The sequence below is a fragment of the Anarhichas minor genome, unplaced genomic scaffold (assembly GCF_050575085.1).
Source record: "Anarhichas minor isolate MPS153535 unplaced genomic scaffold, ASM5057508v1 ptg000020l, whole genome shotgun sequence".
Taxonomy (NCBI): domain Eukaryota; kingdom Metazoa; phylum Chordata; class Actinopteri; order Perciformes; family Anarhichadidae; genus Anarhichas; species Anarhichas minor.
In genome coordinates, this window is record NW_027466466.1 from 4083731 (window position 1) to 4109443 (window position 25713).

A 25713-nucleotide genomic window follows, 5' to 3' on the forward strand; every position below is an offset into this window, starting at 1 on the left:
GTGTAGTTAACCTCAACGTTTGTAACGTTACCGGACTTAAAGTGGTATTTCAGGTTCACAACCGGTCTACCTGAGCTCCTGTTGGTCTGTTTATGGACATAATATGAAGTATAAATCATCTGTAAAATCGTCACAATCTCACTAAGATATTAGTCAACCTCTGAGGTTTGAAAGTGAAGGCATTCAAAGTTAGTTTCCAAGGCTAACTACGGTCGGATGCAGGCAGACGAGCTGCCGCTAACGTTAGCTAGCTTGTCAGCTAACGTTAGCGGTAGCTCTTAGCTAGCTTGTCAGCTAACGTTAGCGGTAGCTCTTAGCTAGCTTGTCAGCTAACGTTAGCGGTAGCTCTTAGCTAGCTTGTCAGCTAACGTTAGCGGTAGCTCTTAGCTAGCTTGTCAGCTAACGTTAGCGGTAGCTCTTAGCTAGCTTGTCAGCTACGACTACTATTAACAAACATGTGATGTTTAAGCTCCCGGTTACGTTAGCTAGCTTGTCAGCTACGAACGTCACGTAACCGATCATTTTTACAAACGTGATGTTATAATGTACTATATATATATATATATATATATATATATAGAGTATATAGTACATATATATAGTTGTATTCATTCAAGGCACAAACATTTTTGATTTAATTTATTAAGGTGACAATTTCTATATTACACATCTTTCATGTACATCAGCAATTAAACAGGAAAAAAGAAAATATAGCATTACCATAAACCTCTTAAACCTTTCTTTTAGAAAAGAAAAATTTGTTATTGACACCATTTACAAGTTGTTTTCATATACAGGTGAGTGACAGTGGTTTAGTTGCACATGGAGGATTCTGGGAAACATAAAAGCAGTGAATTATGATATTCACACGTTTGCCAACTTCTATATCCCTGGGATTTTAATTTGTGATCGACCCAGAACAAGATTAAAACAATACTCTGCAAAAATGTAAATAGGCAACTTCACCAATTAACTTTTAATCATGATACATTCGTTATATTTCACTGATTTTGTCTCAGTAGTTGTTAAGCTGAAGTCACAATTAGCCATCGAAAAAGGCCGTGTGTCATCAGCTCAAGTCTTTTAGCTTTTCCACGCCGGCGCAGTTTCTTCAAAAGAACTTATCAAACTCCTCTTGGTCTTACTTCTCCACAGCGGGGCCAAGAAGGACTGACCAGGACCAGAGTCCAGAGTATCAATGTGACCATAAAGCCCACATGGGCAATAATCTCTTGTGAGCATCAAGTTGGTAAAAAGGATACCCGCTGCCTGAAGGAGGAAATAAGGCAACCTGAGGGCTAATGACAAACATCTCACCACACATGTGGAAAACAAAGAGCCTAGAGTTAGGAACAACCAGGACTGGATACCCCACATGCTGAAGAAGAGAGAGTGGAGGGATATCTTTTTAAAGTGCTGTGCTTTGTCAGGTCAACAACTCCTGCATGTTCCTCAGTAACCACACCTGTCTGTCAGTGTGTAATTATCTAATTTAAAAGGATACTTTAAAATGAGCATGACATCAGAGGAAATTTGACTGTTATGAGGAGAAAATACTAAAAGGTACATCTTCCTTTTAAAAAGGTCCAGTGTGAAGGATTTAGGGGGATATATTGGTAGAAATGGAAAATTCATAATGGACTAAAATTCTTAGCTTAGAATGAGCCCCTTATATCTACAAAGAGTGGTGCAGCAATGAGTCCTACAACCAGGAAATGTGTTAGCACTTTTGGTTCCCTGTGTTTTTTTTTTTTTTGTTTTTTTGTTTTAAATGGGCTTTTGGTTAGTTTCCTGAAATAAAGTCTGTTGTAAACAAAAGCTTAAGATATTCTAACACCTCTCTCATGAATTTGTAAGCTTTAACTTGTCTAAAAAAGGCTGTTGCAAACAAGTGGCTAAATGAGACTCCTACGTTTATAGCCCAACATTAGCGTTTTTACTTTTGCCGATTGCATCGACGCTTCAGAAATCATAAAACTGTTTGTGAAGACTATCTTGTAGAACAAAACTTATAAGTATTACAAATTTGTTGCCACAGAGCTTGTTTTCAGCAGCAGTAATCTAAAATCCAATGGAAATATCCTGGCTTTTTGTTGAGGGAACCAGGGCAATGCTGACTTCCTGGTTGGCCTCGAAAAATACATCATCCCTGAACCACTCTATAGGTAGCGGGTCCCCTCACGGAGTCCACCATTTTAGACCGACACGTTTCTACAGTAGCCCGGAAGGGATAAACCACTGGCTCTAGAGAGGGCCTTACGTATTTTACGGTACCTGAAGGCCACCGTAGTTTTCTGACATGCTTGACAAGGGAGGGGTGAGTGGAGGGGTTTTCACAGTTGGTTGCAATCTGCTACCTCACCACTAGATGTTGCTAAATCCTAAACACTGCTCCTTTAAGTGTATAAAATAAAAAAGGGGGGGGGGGGGGGTTAACACCTGCATCTTTTTTTCCAGTAATTTCTATATTTCTTTATTTTTCTTAATGTATTGTGTTGACAGGGGCAACAAGAGTTAAAATGAGGTTATAACTAACACCTTCCTTCAAATGCTACATGTGTATGAGGAGCTACTTGCACTATATTTTAGAGTTCTGCAAGGTATGCATTCAAAATGTCATTAAAGATATTACCCAAACACAACTATTTTTTTTGGTTTGACTTGCATTTTGGTGTTTTTCACTTGTCAAGTACTCAATACACTGAAGTCATCTTAAAATACGTACTTCAACCCCATTGGATTTCCTCAGGATCTTGTTTTTCACAAGACCACCCTATGAAAGTGTGTTCGAAGCTTATATAAAGAGGAATAACTTTACTCCCAGAACACTCCCATTCCCCATCACAGTTTACAAACTGTCCCTATAAAACTAGGGTCAGTTTAAGTTCTGTTGAAGTCCTCCACATTTCCCACCACTAGAATTAATGGAGGCTACAATACTAATGAAAGGGCTTTTCTCGTTACGTATATATCGGGCATGTTGCCCAAATCTCTTTGCAGCACCAAGATTGTCTGTTATTTAAGCATTAATTTGGGGGGCACGCTGTAAATTCATTACGGTGTAGCTATCATTTACTATTGTCACATACATAAAACAAGATCCACTTTAGCCATGAGTAGAGAAGCAGATGAAAGTGGGCGAGATTCGAGGATAGGATGGAGAAAGACAATGATGTGGATGATGCTTAAAAAAAAAAAAGTGGATGAAAAAAACAATCTTAGAGCAACAAAGTTTGCTTTTTTTTGGTAAAAATAAACCCAGTTTTTTGAAAAAGCGCACCCTCTCAATCATGCCTTACATTTACCAGTTACTTTAATGCAGAGAAACTTAAAAAGAAGAAATCAGGAAGTCAAAGACACTTTGACGAGACACTACTGTTAGAACCCGTGACCCTTCCGGTTGAACACTGGTGGTCTTTTTATTCCTTCGCGCTCCTTCACCCGCTATTCGAACCTCTCCTGGTTTCCCTCACTCCTGTCCAAAGCCTTCCGTCTCCTCGATGGCAAACATCAGCTTCTCCTTCATTTGCTCGTAGCTCTTGTAGGGTGGCAAGTCCAGTCTGTTGAAGCTGGGAAGGTTGAAATTCATTTGTTCAGCTTGGCATTGGACTCATTCTCCTCTGGCGGTCAATCAAAGCACAACCCTCTTTAAGAAAGAGCTGAATGGAAATCATATGTGACTCTGATGTGGCCCATAAAGAACTACATTCTCCTTATACCCATAAACCCTTGTGGCTTGAGGTCTTTTCTTGTTGGGATTATGTCAAAGTAGACAAACCAAACTACAGCAGGAATCACTACGGCTTCCTACAATGAACCGCTACAAACAGGCTTGGTCGGACCAAAGCTTAGTCGAGTAGCAATGTCGACTTTAGGAGTGTGGTGTATGTTGTGGTAGAGTTTGCATGAACTCACCACGTGTGACTTCTGGGGAGCCAGTTTTCTTTTCCCACCTTCTCAATACAGAACTTCTGGGGACCGTTGCTTCCTGTAAAGTGGAGCACAGGTCAGTTGGAGCAAGAGTAACCAATCATGGACAGTTCAACGCACCATCGCTAGACAGCGACAAGAACCTGGGACAAAACCAATCTGACAAAACCAATCTGTTCCCACTGCTTTACAACCTCAGTGAGAAACTTCACTTGAAAAGAAGAAAATAAATAATAAAACAAGGTAATACACTGTAAGTACTGAATAAACAGAAGACACAAATGAAGAATAGGTTTACAAAAAGGCATAACCGAACACCTGGCTGTATATTCCTTGATGCATTATCCACACTCTGGTCTCGATGCATATAAATTGTTATAAATTGATGCAGTTATTACCCATAAGGTCGGTGAAGCCTCCTACAGGCAGGCGACAGGTACCGGTGACAAACTGCAGCAGCCTCATCCTCTTCTCATTGTCCATCTCCTTTATAAACTGCAGAACAAAGTGCCGTCATTCAACAGCGTCATCAATAAAAGGACTATGAGGAGGGAAAGATAGTTTAAGGGATTGTTTTCTTTTTTGATAGATATATATATATATATATATATATATATATATATATATATATATATATATATATATATATATATATATATATATATATATATATATATATATATATATATATATATATATATATATATATATATATATATATATATATATATATATATATATATATATATATATATAAATAATAAATAGACATTACATGTATACACAAAAAGGGACTGGTAGTTGCTTACAGAGTTCCATGCAAAAAGCAACAAAGGGTGACTTTTAGCACGGCCCCAAAAATATTTTGATTTATTTGCGCTGCAAAACACAATTCACACAATTTAAATCTCAATTGAACGGATTGGTTGGGTTACTTCTTGGACTTGTTGGGTACAGATTCATTAACCACCACAAACTGATTGACTTACCTTTATAATTGCAATGATTTGAAAACATCACACCACCCAAAAAATGAAACTGTCAATGTATAATTACATAAGCTGATAATAATGAGTCATCATCATAAAATAATGAGGCTCACAACACAGTCAATTACTTTGGACCGGTTAGGTCATTAAAAGTATATATATATCTAATGACCTTAATGTCTCTGTACGTTAAAGTAAATGTTTAAAAGGTGACGGCTTCAGATGCACACCGACCTGCCAGAACCACAAGATCTGTTTGCTGCTTCGAGCATAGTGTCTGTAGATGGTGTTTCTTTGCCAGTCTGCAAGGTCGATCTCCTGCATACCGCACAGCATCACCTGTAACGGGACACAAGTTGTTAACATCAAAAGATTAAGTTCATTTTTTATATATTTGATCAGATCTTTCTACAACACAAACTAAATGTACAGCACAGTATGTGCAGAGGTCTCTTTCCCATAACTCATCATGCATCCCATAAATGATAATCCATACCTCGAGCTCTTTGGCATCAAAGTACTGCAGGTACTGCTGAGGGAGGACCTCGTTGAAGCCTTCAAAGAAAGCCTGCGTCTGCTCCTCCACTCCTCTGGACATCCTCCACTCTGCTACTAGCCTGCAGGGGGAGACAGAGGCAAATAGTCACATGTTACACTCCACCTCATCAAACACAAAACGTTACAATTACAGTAACACTATGTGCTACATTATAGCCTGAGGTTTCACAGAGTAAAAACAACCTGACATTATTGTGTGCTGAATTAAAATGACAGAATCATATCAACAATCCACCTGATGTACTCCTCCTTGTTCTCCTCGGTGACCTGGAGGTCTCCTCCTCCTTCTTTCAGCTCATGGGTGGAGATTTCGCCCAGGATCTCTTTGTCAACGGAGAAGAACATCTCCAGGCCACACTCCTCGATGTTGTTGTCCCTAAAGAGCAGCACGGACAATTACAGCACGACTGCTACAACAACGTACATTATCAATTCATACACCATCCCCATGCTACAAACTGGGTGTTTGACAGACCTGAGAGACTTGCAGCATGTCAGTCAAAATTAAAACAAGTTGCAAGACTTTGAAGAGTTGTAGCACCGATCTCTGAGGACCTCGATGCTGTAACGAGATCTGCTATAACAGTGACTGGAGCTCTGGTCTAAAATAAGACTTTAACCACATTTGCAACTCATTTTTGTTGAGTTCAGATTGGACTCACTGACTGTGACTTGTGTCTGCGCGCAAAGCTAAATCTCTAATACTCTAACGCAGTGATTCTTAAAGTGAGACCCCTCGGGGCTCAGTGGCAAAATAATTTGATATGTATCATAAAATTATGCTGCATCAATAAAAAGTGCATATCTACAATAAAACAAGCACATTTCTACCGTTCCTAAACTATGGGCTTTATTTCAGGCGTGTTTCCATCTTCATCTGAAATTCCAGACTTGGTTGTAGAGTCTGAACGATATTGCAGACTTGACTCAAAAGGCTCAAAACTTGACCTGGATGAACCACGGATTTTGGGACCAACTGCGCCACAGTGAGACATCAAGAAATTACATCATCCACAAACACAACACACACAAGATTAAAAACTAGACCGGCATGTCAGATACCCAAGTTAACTCACAGAGAGGTACACAACATCGTGAACACATGTCCTATCTAATACCACCAGTTACTTAACCGCAGAATAAGAAAGCTCTATCTTGTTGAACTTGCCACAAAACACTGCTGTCCACATGGCTCTCTGTACTCACTTGATCCACATGAGGGAGTTGTAGAACTCCGGGTCTATTGACTCCAGGTCTTTGAGGGCCAACGGCTTGTTCAGCATGCGCTTGTAAAATGGCAGTGAGAAACCAGTGTCGATGAACTTGCCGTGGAAAAGAGCCTGAGGGGACAGAAACACACAGCGCTTACTTGTTGTACTCTGTAAAGCCCAAAACCCGCAACCTACTCTTAAGATGATCTTTCTTGCCATACTATGTGACATAAATAAACGACTAACCATGGCGATGAAGCGTCCTATGAACTTGAAATACTTAAGGTGGTCAGGGTTGATGTAGGAGGCAGGGTTGATCTGGAGACAGTAGTTATCTTTCCCGGCATATTCAAACAGGCAGTACATGGGGTTCAAAACTTCATGGGACAACAGGAAGAACCATTCCCTGTAAGACAGGACACCAGACATGAGGAAAGTACCACATAGCTAACAGCTGATTGCCTGCAACATACTAAACAGTAGGGAGAGTTCCCTTTAGTGCAGATTTACAGAAAAAGCAGGAACACATTTCAGAGAAACCGTGTTACAACATGCAGGAAACAACCCTCTCAGAAAAGTAAGGAGACGTTTCCTGTAGAGGTTTTGGTAAAGAGAAATAGCGCCAGTTAATTTAGTTGCAAAAACTCAAAAAACAAAATCACTGGCAAGACACGTTGCACAATAAGTTACAAAATATCCAAATTATTATTGATGAGGACCAACGCAACTACAATAAACAAAAGCTTTTTGTTTTTAAACTTACCTGGCAACGCCTCCGTAGTCGAGGCCTTCTTCTCCTGGGAAGATGATCCATAGCCTCCTCCGCAGATCTTGAGCGTTGAAGCTCATTATCTAAAATACAGACAATGTATTTGGTCGTTGGCCAGATAGAGTTTGGTTTCATCGCTTGAGCACATTTTCCTAAACTCGGTTGCGCTTCTCAAAAAAAAAACCTGATCGCAATCACCAACGCATTTTATGCTAACGAGCCGTCACTTACTCAAAACATTTAAACCTCATCATCGAGTCGATCACTGCCACCAAAATAACACTTTTTCCATCGCTTAAGTCAAGGCGGTCAAATGTCTCAGTAACTGTGACAGAAGACAGAACAAGTAGTGTTTCATTCTGGCGTTTCTCATTGAAACTTCAACACAGCAGCGCAATAATAAAGTCAAATATCCTCTCCAGCTGACTGCATAAACTCTGTCTCACTGCAGAGAGACTCACACTTTGACACGCTCCCGTCTATACGAGGGCTGTTTTACCTCTCAGAGTATGTAAATGAGTAAATGTCTCGTCCATATCCAGCAACTGTGGTACAGACGGAAATCTCATGCGTACAAATCTACATAAAAACTCTTTTTAGTTTTGTTCAACTTCAGAAAAACAAACTCAATTTGAAAGTATCTTACCACTGCTACATATATTTAACAAGGCAGCATCACTTTAGCTCGAGGTAGGGCAGGTAAATAACAGTGCTCAGTGAGCTCTGTGTGGTGGCGTACCTGTGTGAAGGAGTCCTCAAACAAGGTTTTTCTGGTTACGGTGATCTTGATGTGTTGAGGCAACGCCAGTTGCTGGAGAAAAGGGGAAAGTATCAGAGGCATTTAGTCATCGGATTTCAGCTGTGACATGACATGTGACATACTGTTACTGCACAGTGTACAGGCACCAGAATGGGACTGGATTGGGCAATTGTGTGCATCAATGTCAAGACTCAAAGTGACCTTCAATGTAACATCCAACAGTTTAAAAAAGCTCCTTCTAAATAAAGCAGTAAAGCTTTGTTTATACTCGTGCTTGGTGCCACGGCGTAGGCTGCGAGCATGAACGGATACCTGTGAACTCATATTCATGAGATGAGATGAGATGACTTTTTTCATTACAGTAAATTTATTTACTGAAATTTAGATTATTAAGACTTCTTTCTGAAAGCGTTTAAAAAACGAATTGGCCTTCTTCACTACGGCGAGTATGAACTAAGCGTAAATGAGCTACGGATGCTCGTGGTACTTTTCCCGATTGATAAAGCTGGAAGAGAAACATTCACTCAAGGAGATCTTTACTGAATTACAATTAACCAGTAATCCTGTCAAACTGTTCCAACTCTTACCTGGCACCAGAATCTGAAGTACTGTACTTTGGCTTTGAAGTCTCGAACGTAGGTGATCTGAGGTCCGTTTTCACTGTGAAGGCAAAGAAGCACAGGCGGACACGTAACGTGTTTTAATACATTAAAGCATGATAAATTGTGATCTTAACTTGTTTAACGCTCAACCCATGATTTTTATCCCCGGCAAAGGGCTAAAAAATATATGTGAAAAAACATAAAATAAAACATTTTACCTTCAAAAAGTATGCTAATAGAAGCCCTATTTCTCTCCACACTGGACAAAAAACTCCTTACTACTTATCGGATCTGCACAAATTACCTAGGAGACTAATTTTGGATTCAACGCAGTGAATTTTGCAAAAAGGTGACAAGCGTGCATGCCTGTTAAAGAGACTTAAACGGAGCCTTTCAGACAGAAGGTGAAAACAAATGTATTCAGGCACACAGTATGAGAAAAATAAAGTGACTTTTGAACATTAAAGCATGTAAGCATGTTCCAGTAGAAACCCATAATACAAGTATGAGCCTAAAAAAAAAGACCATAATAAGTCTCTTTTAAGCTCAGTTGATATCGTCACATTCACCAAACTGTTTTTTCCACTGCTGGAACCAAAGCAAAGTAACTACTCTCGAGTTATGCTCAACGGAGGTTTTACGTCCGTGAGAATGACAGACAGGTGACCCATCAGTCACAAGTTCTAAAAATAGAGAGAGTTCAGCGACAGTGACTCATTTAGAGACCTGAGTAAACAGAACTACCTCGTAGAATAGAGTTACCTGTTGCTGTATGTTCACTAATGTGTCAAATACAAGGGATGTACTTTAGGTTGAAAAAATGACATCCTAATTAGCATCAAGTAAATATTTTTGTCTTAACACCAAGTTTCATATTAGGCATCAACACGTTGGTTTTCTCTGACTGAAGCACACATCAGTCAATTATTTCTGGCATGCAGAAGTGCTGGAAAGACTATAGGCAGAGTGTTATTGACTGTCACCTCTGGCAAAATGTATCCAAGATATAATAGTTAAAAAGGAGCTACTAGTTTCCATGCTAGACTGTTGTTGTTTTTTTAAAATCACCCAAAAGTGAAAATTCCATCCATAATCCATCCCAGTTATCTAGCCACACCTCTGAACTTTCTTTATTTGTTTCAACTTCTTAGTGATTTCCTGACATTCCTTTCAGAATATCTGGAAACATTCGGTTGTACAAACATTATGGCGCGATGAGGAGTCCTGTGTTACGCAGGTTTGATGCCTAAAGGCCGTAATCTAGTTGTGTAGGAACCAGACGAATCTGCAAGCTCATATTTTATTTGCCTCGACAGATGGTTTCCCCTCCGATTTTGGACAGAATTCCAGCAACTTGAGATCTGACAGGCCAATCACAACCAAGATGGCTGCAGGTGATGAGGAACTGTTGAAGCTGCTGTTGCGCCAGTATTGAACGAACCGGACGGTATATGTTTTCTAAAGGAAGAACAATCGACTGCTCTTAAAGCTGTTCTTGATGCGTTTGCTGCACTTCTATTGGTTGTAGCTCTATCTAATTGGGTCAAGAGGCCTTTTGGTCCATGATCACAGATTACTTGATGCCTCTCTAGGCAACAAAGTAATACTGTTATGTGATTCTCAAGTCTCAAGCTTTTTGAGGAAGTAGAAAACAAAACGGTGGAGGACGTACAGTGAGGACTTTCCAGTGCGAGGGTCGATGTAGGTGGTCGTTCTCCTGTTGTGGTCTACAAAGTAGGGAATACCGTCTACGGTGAACCTCATCTCCCAGCCCTCTGGGAGAGGCTTGTCATTCAGCAAACTGAAGAAAAACAAAAAAAGAGATAAGATCAACATTTAGTGACGACTTGTTTCAGGAGAACCTCAAATGATACAGCGAACAAAGCTACGTCATATGAAAGTATCCGATAAGGACAACGGTGGAAGATGTAAACTGACCCCTCTGTTCGTGGGTCCTCCCACTGTGTTGCTCGCGTTTGGTGATGTACAAAATAAACTCTGCCATTTGAGTCCGTTCTCTTCTCTGAAAAGCCACAGAAACAAATTGATTATTTAACTTGTATGCACTCAAAAAACACACTTGTCACCAAAACCTTAAACTTCCTTTAAAAGTTCTTTAACTTATTAATTTGCAAGACATTGGGGGTTTGGATGGATATTATGATTTCCCCCAGGTCAACTGTGGTAGCCTTAATCAATGTACTCAAGCCTCCATACAAAATCAAGCTAGCAAGCAATCCCTGAGGTAGCTCGAGGTCCACTTTCAGTCGAAAGGTCCCAGCTGAGGATAATTAAATTGTGTAACAGTCAGATTAGTCGGCAGATCTGCAGACTTGTTGGTCGAGAAAAATAACAAACAATGGAGCGTTTTTTTGTTGACTTGTAGCTTGCCGTAGCTTGAGCACAAAGCCATGCAATTTCACATTAAAAGTACAGTATTAAAAGTGTTATGTCTAACCATCTTGTACATGAATCACACTCTGGTTTACGTGGGGATGTGTAGGATGTTTTCATAATTGCAGAACTTTGGTGAAGTAGGTCAACTTGTCTTAAAGGAAGTCAGCTACAACTGTGTTGGTATTGGAGCTCACAGTTGAAAACTACTAATCTTCAACAAACACCTTGATTAAGTTATTGAAAGGAAAAGTAATGGGGAGTACTTTGACACACACATTAGTACATTCACATAAAGTCAGTTAAAGTCTACACTATTAGAGGAATGGTTAATGTTTACCGTCACAGGTTAAATGAGGTCTCAGAAGCCTGTGAAAGCAGTAAAGCTCTTACCCCATCCATGCGGCAGAGGCCCGAGAGGATCAAACTCCTTATTCTGAGCGGCTGACACCGGGTCTTGTAGCTACACGGCAAAGAATCAGAATCATTTGTGTCGATCAAAAAGCACCCAACGGACAACTACAGTGTTGTGTGATGTGATGCACAAACAAACGAATGGAGTTACTTTGGTCATCGGAACAAATCATCAGATTTAAAGACAAATATCATATACATGTTGCTGCAGACAATGTCAATACTTTAACTCAATCATAACTTTGTTCTGCCTGTGAACACAAACTGGCTTTCAGTGTGCATTGAAACCAGTACATGTATTGAACCATCAGCATTATGCAAAGCTTTCTAACACTTAACCCCATGAAGGTGACACATTGCAGTTTCATGACAGGAGAACCAGAGGGCTGTTTTGCAGTGATAGCCACCATGTTCCAGTTTATGAACGCCCATTCCGCCACACAGTATCACATGAGGAAGTCTCACCCCGAATATGAACCTCTGGTTGAACTGCTGCATGGCTCCCTGTAGCTGGCTGCGCTGGTGCTGCCACTGCTCGTAGTTACGCACAGTCTCCATTGTGGGGCGCTGCCACGTGGTGGTTCGCGTCATGTGATCGACAAAGTAGACCCGACCCATCTGGTCGACGCGGCGCTCCCAGCTAAGGACACATGAAATGAGGGATGACAGTGGGAGGAAGTTAAGAGCGAGTATGACTTTTGAAATCAACAGTCTGCAGGGCTTGTACCTCAATCCCATGTAAACATCAATCGAGAAAAACTGCGTGTGAAAATAGGCAGTTAAAAAAGGTACCCACTAGCATTTTCATGTACACAAACCATTATGTTTGCATTCAGTGTTTTTCACCAAAATGCATTGTGGGTATCCTTGAAAAAAAAAAAAAAAATTGCATACTTTTTCTTTTTACGTTTTAGTACCTACAGCAGCTGCCCTTACATAGTACGTACTGTTGCATTCAATTAGGCAGTGGTGGGCCGTCAGGGCCAGCTAAGCCTTCTCTGCTGGCCTAAACAGAATCACAAAGTTATAGCTATTTTATAATTTAATAATAAAGATTCAGTCCCTATTGCTCTATGCTATGCTATGCTAACCCGCAAACGCCGGCTGGCGCCAGCTGGTTTTTGTTATTGTTCCGGTTCAAAAGGTCACACATCCCGTTATCTGTTACGTGAGCGCAGTCCACCGACAACATTATATTTCCCACAATTTAAGCTTCTGCATTTTCCAATTGCACTAGTATTATTCAAACGTATTGTTCGGTTCGTAAGCCTCGTACAGAACGGTTTAATACGAATTAAACATGGTATAATTACACCAATATAAACAAATAACCGTAGCTCAGTAGGACAGCACAGAAGGCCCAGGTATAAAGTGCACAGCCTGCCACTGCAATTAGGAGATAGTCCTTCATAACATGGCGCATTGAACTTTGACCCTCTTACTCATGTATCTGCTGCTCAAAGGATTGTGGGTCAGACTAGTCAGAGAAGCAGGCTGGCTTTTATACTGCAAAATGCGACCCTATGTAATAGAACGTCCCAGTATATTTATGGTAGTTTGTGTATTGGAAAGCACAGTTAGATACACATACTATTTAGTATGCCAGAAAAAGATTTAGTACGCCCCAATACATAGAATTTCAAATGTGGTATGCCAAAAATACCAGGATGCCCGATTGCATCCGCTCGCATTTTGCAGTTTGCAGGCCGACATGCTTTATCTGGCTATTCCGACCCACAATCCTCTGCGGAGCGGATACATGAGCAACAGGGTCAAAGTTCAAAGTGCCATGTTATGAAGTGGTATGTAGCAAATTAATGCATACCGAATGCAAGAGTGCGTACTTTGTAAGGGCAGCTGCAGTATGTACTAAAAGTATAAAAGTCAGCGATGTGGAACAGCTCACGTTCATTAACTAGCACTCTTCTTCCCTGGCTTTCACAGGCGCATCGCTACATGTGTTGCCGTATTGCTGCAACCAACTATAGCGTGTATCCATCATCATCCTTAGTTCGGATGATGACGAGGTTTGGCTAACAAAACAGCTCGTTAGATGAATTGTGTAGAAAATGTCCAAGTTGGTGGAATACAGGGACAGTGGACAGCAGCTACTGTAACCAACAGTGCATGTAAATAACATAACCAGTATCTAGTAACCCTGTATTTTAAGATGGAGAGAGCCTCTCATTTGACCTTGTGGGAGAAAAATATATTCGAAAATGTATCCATGTATATTCACATTCATACTGTGATATTGGCCTGTATCATTGTCATATGTTATTCACATCACTGAGACAGGGAGTCTAGTATAGCGGCCTTGGAGCCCGGGTGAAGATAGAGGGGGGATGACGTAGATAAACAAGTAGGGCAAGATTTCTAACGGAGAGAAAAGAAAAGAGCCGGTCGCTGTGACGGGCGGCCAGAGGTGGAATCAGGGGAAGGAGACTGTGGTTAATCAAACAACCCTCTGTTATGACTTGTCCGAGGTGCACAGTGTAACTTGTCTAGGTGAAAGTTCAGAGGAGGAGGAGGACATTGCCGAAGGGGGGGGGGGGGGGGGAGGACTTAGGGTAGAATGGAGGTATAAAGTAATGAACAATGCTGTTGTGAAATGAGTTGACTCCGGACAGCTCGGTTTCCTTGTATACTTTGTGATGCAAATGAATCTGAAGTGAACTGAAGAAAATCCAATCTCTGGTGTGTTCTGTGGGTGTTCGTTACCGAGTTCCTAACAGTGAGACCCTGTGGTGTCTCACCAAGAGTCAGATAGAGAACAGTTCCTGAGCCAGCCGTCAGGTAAAGTCAAAGAAGCGGCTCATGAACTCGAGGAAAAAAAAACACAACAACCTACAAAACAGATTCTATAAATAGAATGCAATAAACTTCAAATGAAAACCATCTGTGTTTAAGAAAAGACCAATCAAAAAGGGAAGGACTTTTTTTACCCAGGGGGCAGCGGTTCAGGGCGCTCCCACGACGTTCTCTTTTCCACGTGATCGACAAAATACAGCCTGCCGTTGTGATCCACCCTCTGCTCCCATCTAGGTGAAACAACGGCAATAACAGTGAGGACATTGGGTAATGGTGCACGGCGCCAGCCATTTAGGTGACATATGGATTCATAACAGCTTTCACAACATGAGTCACCCGACGACAGAGGCAGACAAATAGCCGGTGGAGGTCACGATGCGTCACAATGACGACAGTGAAAGAGCTCAAGTGGGTATTCAAGGAATTACAGTCTGAATGAAAACAACAAAGAGGGAGGCAAAAAGAAAGCGATGATGGCCGTGTGAGTTAGTCACAACCACATGATGTTCAGACACACCTGTGTGGTTTTCGACCGACAACAAGGTCACGAGTCACTCTTTCCGATTAATAATGATACGCTAGAAGCTGGAAAGGATTTCTCCACCATTACATGTGTCGCTTGTGCTTGCTCCACACACATGGTGTGTTGTTTTTCTTTTTTAGATCTCAGTGAAGGTTTGATGTGATATCTAAAACCAAACCAACCAGTAGTTCCACAATCCTCACCGTCGTACCATTACGTCATTTGTGGGAACCGTTTGTGTGCCGATTGGTGTGATGATTGTATCACTAGTGGCTGTGCAACAACCTGCCTTTCGGGGAAGATAAAGATTACTTTACTTTCATGTCTTCGCACTCGCACATCCTCGTGTTCTTAAAGCAGAGGGACGCCGTTTATTTTTGGCAGTATTTGGTAAAAATGTTATAATAACCTATCAGCATATTTTAGTTCAAGTGGGTACCCCAGGGTAGGCAGTTTTCTGGAAAAGGCAAAAAATAAAAACAAACATAATTTGAAAATCCTGCCGCTCTTCTCTCTCTGTCCTAAGCCCCTCCCACCAGACGAGCAAGGGCACGCGCTTCCTACAGTAAGAGTCCGTCACTTCAAACATCATTTCTATCGTGATTCTGATGTTATATTGCAACAATTCTCTGAGAATGACCTTGCTGTTTTCTTTACAAACGAAGAGTTTCAGAGATGGAGAGAACAATAGCCTCCTGCTAACCGCGAATCGCAGCAGTGAGCTCTGCAGAAGGCTAAACTGTTACAGCGATAGAGAGAAAATGACTAGCCCCCCGAGCTACTGCCGTAGCCGCAGCTGCGAGTAGAAGGCCTAACTAGTAGCAACATTGTCTCTCCATCTCTGAAACACTTCACTTTGTCGATACTGTCAGACTCTTTTTAGTTAAGTCTGTCTTCCTTTTTTGGGGTTGCTTTGCAGTGTTTTCCTGCAGGATATTTCGCCGTTGGATCAGAATTTCACAATCTAAAGCAGTGGTCCCCAAACTAAGGCCCGCGGGCCGGATACGGCCCGCCTCCACATTTGGCCCGGCCCCCTGAACAATACCAGAGACGCATTATGATTTTTTTTCTGTCTGGCCACGCAAATCCTAGACTAGCCCCTGTCAAATAGAACGGAATAATGGCGAAAAGGTTAGGTAAGAGAAAAATTGATTCAGAATGCAGGGTATTTAACCTGCAGTGGTCAAACGATTATTTTTTTGTTCAATGCAAAGAAAAGGCTGTTTGTCTCATCTGTCAAGAGGCGGTGGCGGTATTCAAAGAATACAATCTGCGCCGACACTATGAATCCCGTCACAAAGACAAGTATGATAACTTGCAAGGCCAAATGCGAGCAGACAAACTCTCAAAGCTAAAAAGTGGACTGTTAGCTCAGCAGAATACATTTGTACGCCAAGCTCAGCTGAACTTTTTTCTGTGAAGATCCCGGAAAGGGTTATTAATATTTGGTTATGTGTGGCTTTCTGGAAAACAATAAATGTTTACATTTAGGCACCCCTGCGATCGTCACACTTTTTCTGTTACAAACTGACCCCGGCCCCCATCAGAGAAGGGAAAAGTTATGTGGCCCTCACAGGAAAAAGTTTGGGGACCCCTGATCTAAAGGGAGGTGCACGCCCATCTTGATTTGTAGAACAGTCAATAGGAACACCCTCTCTCTGAAATGACCTGCGATTGGCCAAATTCTAGATTTTCTAATGGCTGAAACCCGAGCCAAGAGGAGGTGCAGAAGTCTAGTTTTCTCTCAGACCACTTGATTTTACAAAAGCGTTATTTTGGAATTGTTGCCCTATGATGCTAAAAACATACCGTCTGCCCCGCCTTTAATGTGCACACACTTCTATTTATCCAAACAGTTCCTCAGGATTTAACTTCGCCACGTTGCTGTATTATTGTTGGGGTGATGTAAATGTTATCCCAGAGTTTGATACACTACTTTGGGCTCGAGGATGACCCACTTTCTTTGCAACACACTAATCCTCCGCTGAGGGTTTGATTGATTTTTTTTCTTCTTGAAGTTTCTGTTGATGAAGTTGGCGTTTCTGTAACTTGCTCTCCCATCTTTGTTCCATTTCTTTGTCTCAATTCATTACACAACGCAGCAAAACACAATCAGTTGTTTGGATTGGGCACTATAACACTATTGCTTAGCAAGACATTGGGAGATGAGCTAATACTGCTAACTCTATCAAAATAATGACGCCTTAAACTTGCATAAGTGACAATTGGGTCAAAAAATTAATAAATATTGTTCTGATTATTCTCCAATAAAATCTTCTAGAAAGATTGCAAAAAAGAGCTAACCCAGGGGGCAACGGCCCGGCGTTGACGGCGGGGACCCTTGGGGTGACAGCAGGGGTGACAGCAGGAGGGGCACCAGGGGTGACAGCAGGAGGGGCACCAGGGGTGACAGCAGGGGTGACAGCAGGAGGGGCACCTGGGGTGACAGCGGGGGGGGCACCAGGGGTGACAGCGGGGGGGGGCACCAGGGGTGACAGCGGGGGGGACAGCGGGGGCGGCGCTGCTGGTCGGCCGTTTGGTTGCCGTGGCTCTAGAGCTGGAGGCCGGCGCCGAGTTCCTATCGGAGCCTGCCGACGGACTCGATTCTGGGGCTGTCGAGGGTCCTGAGGCCGGCGTTCGAACCGGCGTGTCAGAACCCGACTGGCCATCGCTGCCGTCAGCTGGTGCAGAGCCGTTGCTGGAAGGCGCTGAGGAAAGAATCAGACATGAGAGTTAAACCGTACGTCCTCAGACTAGGGGAGCAGAAACACCGGTAGATATAATGAAAGAAACATGTTTCTCCTTCGTTTTTAACCTCCTTCAGTAAATGTCTGACCTGGCGAAGAGGTGGGTCTGCGTGGGGTTGGAGGTGGAGGTCTGGAGGGCCTGGGTGGTCGGAGGGGCCTCGATGACACCGAGGGAGACCCCGAGTTGCTCACTGACCTTCGGCCACTGGGAGAAGACTTGTGCTCTACGCCGTCCACCGCTGGGGAGCTGTCTCGACTCCCCCTGTGAAGAAGAAGAAGGTTCGACGGGGATAAATAAAGCAGACACCAGAAATGTGACACTAGTGAAACCGGACTGAAGATGGAAACGGCTGCTGTACCTTACGGCATCATCCCCGTTGAGTTGCGAATTCCCATTCGATGTACCTGAAGTGAAAACACAGGACATTAATAAAGCAGAAAGCAGCTGTTCACACATAACAAAAAACAGACAAACAAAGTAAAACATTGAACGGAGGAAAAACATTCATAAATCTGTACAGTTTGCTTTTTTTTTTTTTTTTTTAGCTCAACAAGCCAAATAAACCTTAACATCTTAAACAGGCTTTTGATGTGAACTGTCCCGTGACTCACTGTGATGGTCGGCCTCGGCCGCGGCAAACGCCTCCGAGTCGACGGTCATGCCGTCCAGGCAGACGGACAGGTCTCCCACCACATCCGACTGGTCTCGGTCTGCACACAGCTGCAAGCTCTGCACCACCTCAGAGACTGCATTGAGACGACGACAACAGAAGACGGTCAACTGGAAATGTATCGTTCGATCGCTGCCGAGCTGCATTCTCTCTCCGAACTTCGTCAAAGTCAAACCAGCCATTCGCGTAGGCAGTTTACAAATAACAACTGTTAACATTATGTTGAATGCTGAATGTTGTTCTTACTCGTGTCATCGAGGGCTCATGTTCACATCTACAAGTAATGTTTGATTACAGATGTGGTGATCGGTGTGTATTTTCCTGCTCTGTCATGGAACACCAATCAGCTGTTTGGCATGGGATTTGTATCCAGAGTTCTCCGTCATTAGCGCTGCTGGACAGCGTCCATGCATAAAAGATGATCAGGCAGGGGACTGAATGGATTCTTTACGAGAAACAAAACTAAAGTTAAAAAACAAAAATGGACCAGGACAAAAACGGGATGAGACAAAAACAGCAGCATCTCTCAGGAATGTTAAGGGGAGTTCCTTGTTGACTGCTTTTTTTTTGCTCTGAAAAAGTCAGATACCACATCTGTAAATGCGTTGAAATAAGTTCTGTATCTTGAAAAAAAGAGGCCTCAAGCTTTCCATTACAATAAAAACATATTAGTTTCTTCTTCTTTGTCATCAACGCTTACCACAACAGACGCATACCAGATAGGTCTCCCCCAAAACGTCTGGTGTGCACAAAGTGATGTATTTTACATTTCTGGAAATAGTCATTTCAAACAGCCGTTTGAAATGACTAAAAAAAAAGAACCGGGTAAGTGGCAGAAATAGAGAGAACCACTGAACGAGCAACAGCTTCATTCACCCGAAAAACAAAGGAAACAACACAACACACTATGACACAAACCAAGACATAGCACCCAAGATGTCATATAAAAGCATGTCATGCCATTACACAAAAATGGCATGACATGGCACTCCAGCTCTGAATACTGATCTAGCGTTTCTGTTTTATGGTGTCATCCTCACAATGCCCCTCCCCCTGAGCTCTAACAGTGGCTGCTTGTAGTCTCGCTATACCCTGTGCCATTGATCTTAGTTTAGGTGGGGAAGAGCCAGTACAGGTTTGGTTGGTCTAAACAGCTGCACACACTGCTAGTTGAAACTGGGCCACGCTCATCCAGGAGGATTTGGAAAAAGAAGACAAGTCAGCAAATTTGGATGAAAATGTATTTCTAAAACAATGCTTGTATACAGATGACACAGACTCTTAAAAGAATAGTTGAAATAGTTTTTGAATGAATGTCATCTGTGATAACTCAGACCACTGTATGCCTCATTGCACATCTCGAAACATAACAATGAAAGGCCAGGAAGAGAAATAAGTAGAGTGTGTGTGTCTGTGTGTGTGTGTGTGTGTGTGAGAGAATGTGTCATACACCCACTTTTCATGTCATTGGACTTGAGCGTGTCACTGACGTCCAGCGTGGCCATGCCCAGCAACACGTCGGACTTCAGGGTCTGGTGGCTCCACACGCGAAACACCAGTTTGCTGAATGGAGTCACAATCCTGTTGAAACAAACGAGGCATTGATACTTTGGGATGACAGACGTCCACGGAGGATCTGATTTCAGAGGGCCCTCAACTTCGCCACCATTTCATCGATGTTTCAAAATGCGAACGGCGGCAGAATTCGTGTCACGGCTCCGACCACCCGATGTGTGCGTCCAATTTTACGAGCATTTCCTTTCAATTATGTTGTGAAACTAAGCGGTGATACTCGTAGCAAAAAGGATTCAAAGTTAACTTTAACTTCAGCAGGTTTTTCAGATGCATTAGTCCTTTCGGCAGGTGACACACCACTGTGTTGGCTATCCGTCAGCCACTGTGGCTGTGTGAGCAGCAACGGTCTTTATCTGGATGTGCAAGCAACCCACAGACAATGACGTTCAGAGGCTATTCAGGGACAACCAGTGTCCATGACCATCACTATGACAGTTGTTCAGCTAGCAACCGCAGGGGGAAAAAAAAACACACACACACCTGCGGGCACAGGTCCGATTACATCCCATAGTAAACACTTGTTACATAATAACTAGACCCCCCCATGAGTGCAAGAGAAACTGTAGAACTCTATATTAAGAAGGTCACTCAGCAGAAGATCCTTGACGAGCTAAAAGGAAGAGGACGCATGTGTGTGTGTGAGAGAATATGCTGGACTGCAGGGAGTCACACGGTGTGCTAAATGTACAGTATACGTTTAGAAACACGCTCCCTTGGAGATAGCATATCTTTATAGATCTTAAAACACACACACACACACACACACACACACACACACACACACACACACACACACACACACACACACACACACACACACACACACACACACACACACACACACACACACACACACACACACACACACACACACACACACACACACACACACACACTAGAGAGAAAATCCTTTCCGAAATCCAAGTCCTGGTGACTCATTCGAAAAAACAGAAGTGCTGCAGGCAAAACCTCTTGATTAGGGTCATATGTTACACCAGCAATCTTACGCAAGAATAATTATTTTGGTATGCTTTGGAGAACTTCCACAAGGTCCGGACAGTTTTCTTAGGAAATTTTGATTCGCTACGCCAAATGCTACAGTCAGCAGTATTTCTTCTCTTCCTCAAAGCCAACCACCCAAATAAATACACTGGTTCCGCTAATCGTTTAACTCAATGAGCTCTAGGTTTCCTTCACGAGCTTCTAAGAAAATGTGAAGCGCGACAGCATTCTTGATGAGCAGGTTAAAGTTGTTGTAAATGATAAAAACCACCACTACATTTCCTTAAAACAAACTTCAACACCTCTTGTACTGTGTCAATAAGGGCTAGTCACATAAAGGACAGTAGTTTTGTAATTTAAAAAGTGCAATATCAGGACTTAAACAAAAGAAATTAAGCATTTGTTTATAACAGTCAGGGTCTGAAATACCAGACTGGTGACATGAAACACACCAGGGTGAATTATAATGAGGGTAAGATGTCTATCAAAGCCGACTGAATTGCCTCCAGGATGTTTTCTGTGAACAATCAAACATTAGAATTCCCTCGGTGTGTCCCTATGTGGCATATCCCAGCATGCATCTGCATATTTTTTAACACTATTTGACAGGGGTCTGGCTGGAGTAAAACCTCTTTTGATGAGTCGCAACAGAATAATAAAAATTGTGATTATCATAAACGAGATTGCGTCAAACGGGGCCGGCAAGAGATTGACTCACACAGTGAGCGGCTGCTTCCATTTGGGGCTGTGGGTGTTGTTGCACTTCTCCGTTTTCTTGGACTGGCCGTCGACCGTCACCTCCACGTAAGGACTGGGACCGAACCAGTTCTTCCTGTTCTCTTTGAGTTTTGCCGATAGCACTGGAACAGGAAGCGGGAAAACGTGCCAGTGGACAAGTCATGTTGGTGCACAAAGAAAGAGGAAATGGAAAAACAATAAATCGGCAACACAGCACACAGAAAATGGGGAACGTGACTGCGATGAAGTCCGTTTAAGTTCTTGGAGTAGGCCTTCATCACGGCAGACATTTTGACTTGTGTTGGGAAAAACTTAAAGAACGTTCTGTTTTAGTCACTGAAAGCTAGGCAGCTGCTTCCACAAAGTTTGTGACCTCGTGTTGAACCTTTTCCACAAGAGCCATCTCAGCTGTTTTTCTTTAGCATCTTCTAGTGACCTTTCGTCAAGGGAGATAGTACATTTGTTGTGTACGTCTGTATTTACGCATTCTTACCGAGAGGCTATGGTGTTAAGGATCGGGTCCCATATTAAGATGAGATGACATTTGACAGAACAAATTATCAAAAGGACGGATTCAAACGAGGTCCAGACCTTGACTAAATCATTCTGCTTCAAAGCCTTTGTATGCGTTTCAACTCTGTTCCTTCTTGCAAGAATAAATGTCCTGATTAATGATTTTACACCCGCTGTCGAGTAATATTTGTTATGGTAGAAAAAGCACAGGGGTTACTACATAACGTTAACGACGGCTCCGTCCTATTCGGCCCCAGTAAGCCTTGATAGTGTGAAAGTGAGCCAGCACGCACAATAAGCACGACACTCAAATTGAAGCTGGTAAATAGAATTCAGCCATCATCATTTGTACGATTTACACGTGTGCTTTTCACAGTTTCATGTTAAAAGAAATACCTAATATTATCATCTTTTAAATGAAATAGCCTCATGTTGAATGTAAAACGAGAAAAAAAAAACACAAGTACATAGAAACGGAGGAAGCTATGTTCATTTTGGCGAAGACTTACCGATGATTTGTAGCTGTGCCTTCATAGGGTAACCGTTGGAAGTGCCCGTCTTGGTGACTCCACTTGCCATGACATAGGGCTGGGGTGAAGGCCTGCAGCGCAGACAACATGTCGTTAGGCTGGTGACTAATCACCTTCACACTGCTGCAGATGTGCAGCATACAGATGAGATCATTTCAATCGAGTACAGTTAGCCGGCAATATGAGAGACGAGAACTGAAAGGGCTACACCGAATAATTTTGAAGCTTCATTCATAACGTTTTGAATTCTAAATTAACATTCGAATGCTGTTTTTTTTTTTTTCTCCATCTCTATTCATTCTGTCTAAATGCGATGTTGCTGCACAGTTGCATAGAAAGATCAGGCTGCACTAGATTATTAACATGTAGAATACTTGTAAAAGTAGATCCCAGTGGTAGCTGCGTAGGATTTATTCTGACTTGTGTGATCCAAACACTTCCGATGATTCCACAGCGTTGTAAACTCAATTAGTCAAAATGTATTGAACAAAGTTGGACGTTATCATTTCCAAAAATCACAACATGTTTGTATCTAACTAAATACTACTAATACTGTATTTTTTTAGGATATCAAGCTCCTTTTCCTTTGGAGGCCAAACGCTATAGGTCGCAAAAGTGTCCGCCAAATAAATGTAATGTAATAACGCCCTCTCATCTGGAGCATCAAACTTAACAGATAGGAGAGGCTACATTTATAAATCGTCTACCTGGAATCTATCCCCAACACTAAAACAGTATTTACATCAACTGCTGACATTTGCATTCAGTATACCAAGATAAGAAGAACAGACTGCCTATGCACTGAAAATATAGAACAACTCGCATGAATTGAAACAAGCCTGTTAAGAGTTACCTTTCATGTGAAACACAGAAGACGTAGCATCATTATAGGCGGTAATAAAAGGTGACAAAGGTCAGGCCTGCAGACGGGGAAATACTGCCTGTATGAACCAGCCAGCACTGCATTTTCAACTTGAGAGTGACTCCAAAACACAGCCTGCTCTGTACCCGAGAGCCAAAATACACCTGATTAAACGACGGAATGCACAAAGGTTACACCTCTATGCTGTTCTGCATGCCATTAACATTTTAGGAACATTCTTTTAAACTGGTGGCTTTAGAGAAAAGCCTTTGAGCCTTAACAGGAATCAGGTCCTGTGATCCTTCCTCGGACCTGATCAGTGTGTCATTGAATGATGCCTGTTCCTCAATCAATCCAGTATACACATGGCAGAGCAGAAGAAAGTGAGGAGCTCCTGGGTAAACTTTCCCTCTGGCTACTGCTTTAGGCTCCGTCAATAATTCATTGCAAATGCTGACTTTGCAGCCCCGCGAGCCGGCCGACTGCGTTTTGAAGACAAGGGTATTCGCTGAATATTAAGCTCTACAATGGCCTCCCTTGACTTGGATTTTATTTTAACCAGCTAAATAACATCATCCACAGGCCAGTAAACTGTGTTCAGTGATTCTGTGGGGATTTGACATTGAATTTGAGCTCAAATGACACCGTTTCCTTGGCTGAGGAGCTCCGAGTGTCGTCTCCAAGAGGATGTTTTGCACTTGAACTGCGCACTTTGAACAATATCACCTGAACAATGGTGCATATCCCCGAAACAAACCTTCGCGATGACCGACTTTATCACAAGGGACAAACAGGTTATTGTATTATGCTCCTTCAAGGAAACAGCAGAGTCCCGTGTGATAATATTCCCCATCCATACATGAGTGCAATAACACGTTTTCAATTAAGGAAATTCATGGATTGACCTAAAGTACGCCACAACAACAGGCATTTTATGTCACTAAACACAAATTAGGTCTCAGATGAAAAAAAAGAAAAGAAAAAGAAGCAGGACACGAGATGTTGGGTATGTTTTCATGGATTATTAATAGTAAAAACAACCAACCAGCAGTCACTTATTCAGCCACTAGATGACTAAACCAGCGGCAGACGAGTACACAACAAACACAATGACCCTTGCCAAGTTGCTAACGCCTGATAATGACAATTAAACCTGTCTCTTCACCTTCTTTCCGTTTCGCTGTAAATTCAACCATTGTGCTTGTATCAACAAAAGATTTCTGACAGCTGGTTCCCTCAGCTCGCGCGAAGATGAGTTTCATCACTTATATGTAGTTTGTGTTAGTGCTTCGCAGCCGTATGTATATAATGGACTATATTGAGTAATGGCTGCTGTAGTTTCTTTCCAAGACTCGTTTTGTGTGCTTTGACAGTACGTAACGTTAATGTTACCGTAGAGCGCGACACCAGCAAACTATCGGATATTTAATGGAGTTAGGCGTGCTCTTCTCTCCGTATTACAACACGTAGCTCAGCGAGAAACAACTCCAATACATTTAATTCAGACTGAACGAGTAGCCAGTGTGTTTACTAGACATTGACGACAATTGACTATTTGTAATCATTAACGTTAACCCTCTAAACTTCCTTTTCGGTACGCTAAACTATCGAGTGTTAGTTCACATTACATAACGTTAACATAATCCAACTAGGAACGGATAAGGAGCTAACGCTAACTCAGTTAGCCGCACAGTGAGGAACAGTGTGTCCAGGTTAGCTCACTGCACTGACGCTAACCCCTGTGTTTATGTACACGGCGGCTGTGTGCTCACGGGAGCTGCCGAGTACATGTTGAATGTCAGCTGGTCACCAGTTGTGACAGTCTGCTGCCATCCCAGCCAGGCTAACTGCTAGCCTACTAGCTCGTGTCATCATCATGGCTGGCTGGAAATCCCAAAGTCTCACGGCTATGGAAAAACAACCCAAATACCACCGGTGAGAGATGTAGTCTTTTTGTAATCACTCACCCGAATCCGAGAGAAGGTTGTGAAACCAAACTGGAAACGCCGCAGTGAACTCCTCGCCCTGGGTCTGCGGTATGTTTAGGTTTCAGTCGGTGCTTCACTTCAAGGAAGAATAAACTTCCACCATCTTCGTAAACTCACGTCACGTGA

At 42.3% G+C, this 25713-nt stretch overlaps 1 protein-coding gene across 4 annotated transcripts; it reads right to left on the bottom strand.

Annotated features, from left to right (window-relative positions):
* Positions 1 to 624: 624 nt before the first annotated feature.
* On the bottom strand, positions 625 to 25713 carry LOC142954350 (E3 ubiquitin-protein ligase Itchy-like). 4 transcript variants are annotated; one of them, XM_076095299.1, is made up of 25 exons: positions 25567 to 25713; positions 22717 to 22808; positions 21675 to 21816; positions 19836 to 19960; positions 18321 to 18455; positions 18068 to 18113; positions 17798 to 17970; positions 17484 to 17669; positions 17266 to 17398; positions 14573 to 14668; positions 12093 to 12267; positions 11607 to 11676; positions 10758 to 10842; positions 10492 to 10620; positions 8805 to 8877; positions 8197 to 8268; positions 7452 to 7540; positions 6935 to 7094; positions 6684 to 6817; positions 5713 to 5853; positions 5416 to 5536; positions 5154 to 5258; positions 4329 to 4425; positions 3916 to 3988; positions 625 to 3569 (listed from the first exon to the last, which is right to left on the bottom strand). In XM_076095299.1, exons 2-25 carry the CDS (start codon positions 22784 to 22786, stop codon positions 3470 to 3472), a joined length of 2730 nt encoding a protein of 909 aa, XP_075951414.1. In that variant the 5' UTR covers positions 22787 to 22808; positions 25567 to 25713; the 3' UTR covers positions 625 to 3469. The 4 variants fall into 4 exon arrangements, with proteins under 4 accessions (XP_075951414.1, XP_075951411.1, XP_075951412.1 ...); XM_076095296.1 differs by lacking the exon at positions 17266 to 17398 and having other exon boundaries at positions 17399 to 17669; XM_076095297.1 differs by lacking the exons at positions 17266 to 17398; positions 21675 to 21816; positions 22717 to 22808; positions 25567 to 25713 and adding an exon at positions 18626 to 18824 and having other exon boundaries at positions 17399 to 17669; positions 19836 to 19958.